Source organism: Vicia villosa, linkage group LG5 (assembly GCF_029867415.1).
Source record: "Vicia villosa cultivar HV-30 ecotype Madison, WI linkage group LG5, Vvil1.0, whole genome shotgun sequence".
Classification (NCBI taxonomy): domain Eukaryota; kingdom Viridiplantae; phylum Streptophyta; class Magnoliopsida; order Fabales; family Fabaceae; genus Vicia; species Vicia villosa.
In genome coordinates, this window is record NC_081184.1 from 120,473,720 (window position 1) to 120,477,092 (window position 3,373).

Consider the following 3,373-nt stretch of genomic DNA (forward strand, 5'->3'; position numbering starts at 1 on the left):
TTCCATGAGAGGAATCACCGAATAAAAGTCCAAAATAACAAGAAAAATAACATTAACATTAACATGTACTTGAGTCATCTACTGACCCCACACAACAATTAGTCTCTAGTCAAGACGCGTGGGTCCCATCTCCATGACCCTACCACACAAATCTCATCATGTTTACATCCTCAAATTCAATTAACTCCATTTTCTAATTATATCAATATATATCATGAAAAAGACTTTTTAACCCCTATTAATCTCCATCTCCATCTAGACAATCTCAACCGTTAGATTCCCACTTCACCTATAGACTTACAGTAGTTCCAACAGCAGACAATTAAGCTTATATGACCGAGTCATACCAAAATCTTAGTTATTAATTAATAATTAAAGTATGAAAATAACTATTATTTCACACAAGCACACAAAAACCATTCCTTATAAATACTCACTTATATATATATTCTATGTTCACTCAACAAATAAACAAGTCTTTTCATGTGTTTGCAATAGCACCAACACTAACTTTTGGGTTCCTCTTCTCAAACACAACAAAAATAATTAGCACATATACATAGCATAGCATCAATGGAAGACATCAACATGAGTACTGAAGAAATAACACTTCCTGGATTCAGATTTCACCCTACGGAAGAAGAACTCCTTGATTTCTATCTTAAAAATATGGTTATTGGCAAGAAACTTCGTTACGATGTCATCGGTTTTCTCAACATCTATCACCATGATCCTTGTGACTTGCCAGGTAAATTGAGTATGATCATATTATTTTGAAATTTCAGTGATCATAATATTTTATATCAATGAAATTTTTAATGTGTTTTTGAATTATTATATATAGGTTTGTCTAAGGTTGGTGAAAGAGAATGGTATTTCTTTGTGCCAAGGGACAAAAAACATGGTAGTGGAGGAAGGCCTAACCGCACAACTGAAAAAGGGTTCTGGAAAGCAACCGGTTCGGACCGAAAAATCGTGACGTTGTCCGATCCGAAGCGGATCATCGGGTTGAGGAAGACGTTGGTTTTCTATGAGGGAAGAGCTCCACGAGGAAGCAAGACCGATTGGGTCATGAATGAGTATCGTTTACCTGACAATAGCCCCTTGCCTAAGGTACAATATTATACCATAATTTCTCATTTGAAATTCAACTATATAGTCTACCTTAGACCCATTCTTTTTAAAAAATTTTTTTCCTGTCATATGACTAATTTAATTGACCATCATAAGTCATAAACATAGAAATTTCAGTTACAACAACAATTTTTTATTTAAAAAACGGTAGAAAAGCGCAGTTAAAATCACTAAAATCGTAGTTTAAAGATTTAGGCAACAGTTTTTGAATGTGAAATATTCGACTGTAGAGCGCTTTTTTTTTTCTCTACCCCAAATTATTTAGCTAATAATAAATGAATGTTAGTAATTTTTTGATACCTTTCCATGCTATAGTAGTGTTTTAGTATCATAATTTGGACTAATATGAGTTAATTTTCTTAGTTAGCGGTAAATAATTAATTAACATGCATATCTCTGACATGTAGGGAAGTTTCCATGAAAATGGGTAGGTAGTGACACTTTTTCGTTTTGTACATGTATTGTGGTCCCTATATGAGCCTCTTTGTTTCATTCAACAAATTGTGAAACATAAATACTAAAAACATGTTATGGTATTTTTATATGACAGGACATAGTGTTGTGCAAGATATATAGAAAGGCAACTTCGTTGAAAGTGCTTGAACAAAGAGCAGCAGAAGAAGAAGAGATGAAACAAATGGTGGTTGGTTCTCCTACATCCCCACCTTCCTCTACGGACACAATCTCCTTTAACTACACACAACAAGACCAACACGTGCCGATACCGTTATTGTTCCAACAAGTTATTCCTAAGAAAGAATCTCAACACGAAATTGAACCAAAAACAAAAACAGAAACTCATAACATGGTTTCTGAGGCCATTATGACAGAGAAACCATGTTATGAAAAAACGATCACTCAGATGAAAGATAATAATAACAAAAAGGCTTGTGGAACATCCTTGCAATTGCCATTAGGGAAGGACAATGTTCCTGAGTTACAGTTACCTATGGTAACGGATTGGACTCAAGATACCTTTTGGACTCAGCTTAACAGTCCTTGGCTACAAAACTGGACTGCTTACTCCAACATCCTCAATTTCTAGTTAATTACATTAATCAACAAAACAAGTTTAATTATTGTTGTTTGTTTGGGAATTTATGTATATTAAGTCATTTAATTCATAACATAAATCATAGTACTACTAGCTAGTAGATGAATTAATTAGGCAGGAATGAAGTCTAATATTTCATGTAATGTAAGTTCTGCCTAGGAAACTTGACAATTCTACCCTGCTCTTTGATGATGTAATAATGAAGTTCCAATTCCTCAATGAATTAGAATTACTACTTTGTCTCTTTTCATAAAAAGTCTCTTTTGTCATTTTTCAGAGATATTAAGAAAAGTAGACAATGTATTTAGCATGCTTATTTTGTGTATTGATCCTCCTATTTCTTTTTACGGTATAGATGTGTATTGGTGAGTGAGAGTCTCAACACAAATCAATAGTTTTATCAAAGGATACATTTAAATCAATAATAACATGAGTAATAAATGTATTTAGTACTTTAATTAAAGATGCAAGTGGCAATTTTTCGTGGTCTTATTTACAAACTCCTCAAAATATTTTTGATTTGAATGCGATTAAGATTTTTAATCCGATTTTAAAAACATTCAATCATATGTTTTGAGGAACTCTCGATCGCGGCGTACTTTAAGTCAATTATCAACGCCTTATTTTAAAAGGGGTGCAGTAGGCATAAACAATTTAAAAGACAATAATATTAATGATCTGAATAGTTATAAAAATTTCTTTCATGTTGAAGAAAGGAGAATCTTCTCCAACATTTTATGCTCTGCATGAAAAATTAAATACTATAGATAATGGTAACACCTATAGATAATGATCATTTTGTTTTTTTATTTTCATCCATTGAGGATCTAATAAGGGTTACAAATTTTTTATATTAAATTATTATTATTAAATTAATATTATTAAATATAAAATATATTTTTAATATTTGAAATGTTTAAAATATCAAAGGTTTATATATTTCAAACTAATATGTTTTACTATATTTTATAACAATTTTTTATAAAACAAATTAATATTAAGAAATATTTATAGTTATTAAATAAATATTTTACAAATAATTATGTATTAAGAAATATGTAATAAAAGTGTAATAGATATTTTTGAAATTAAAATGTAATTAAAATGTTTGAAATACATTTATTCTAATATTGCAAACAAAGTGTTTAATAAATATATTTCGTGGTTTCCTTGGTTCAAGTCTCC

At 30.6% G+C, this 3,373-nt stretch overlaps 1 protein-coding gene across 1 annotated transcript; it reads left to right on the top strand.

Moving 5' to 3' along the window:
* The first annotated feature begins 456 nt into the window (after positions 1–456).
* On the top strand, positions 457–2,444 carry LOC131607151 (NAC domain-containing protein 6). Its single transcript, XM_058879175.1, has 3 exons — positions 457–748; positions 845–1,113; positions 1,685–2,444. The coding sequence occupies exons 1-3, from the start codon at positions 574–576 to the stop codon at positions 2,177–2,179; spliced, it is 939 nt and encodes a 312-aa protein (XP_058735158.1). The 5' UTR covers positions 457–573; the 3' UTR covers positions 2,180–2,444.
* The last annotated feature ends 929 nt before the right edge of the window (positions 2,445–3,373 follow it).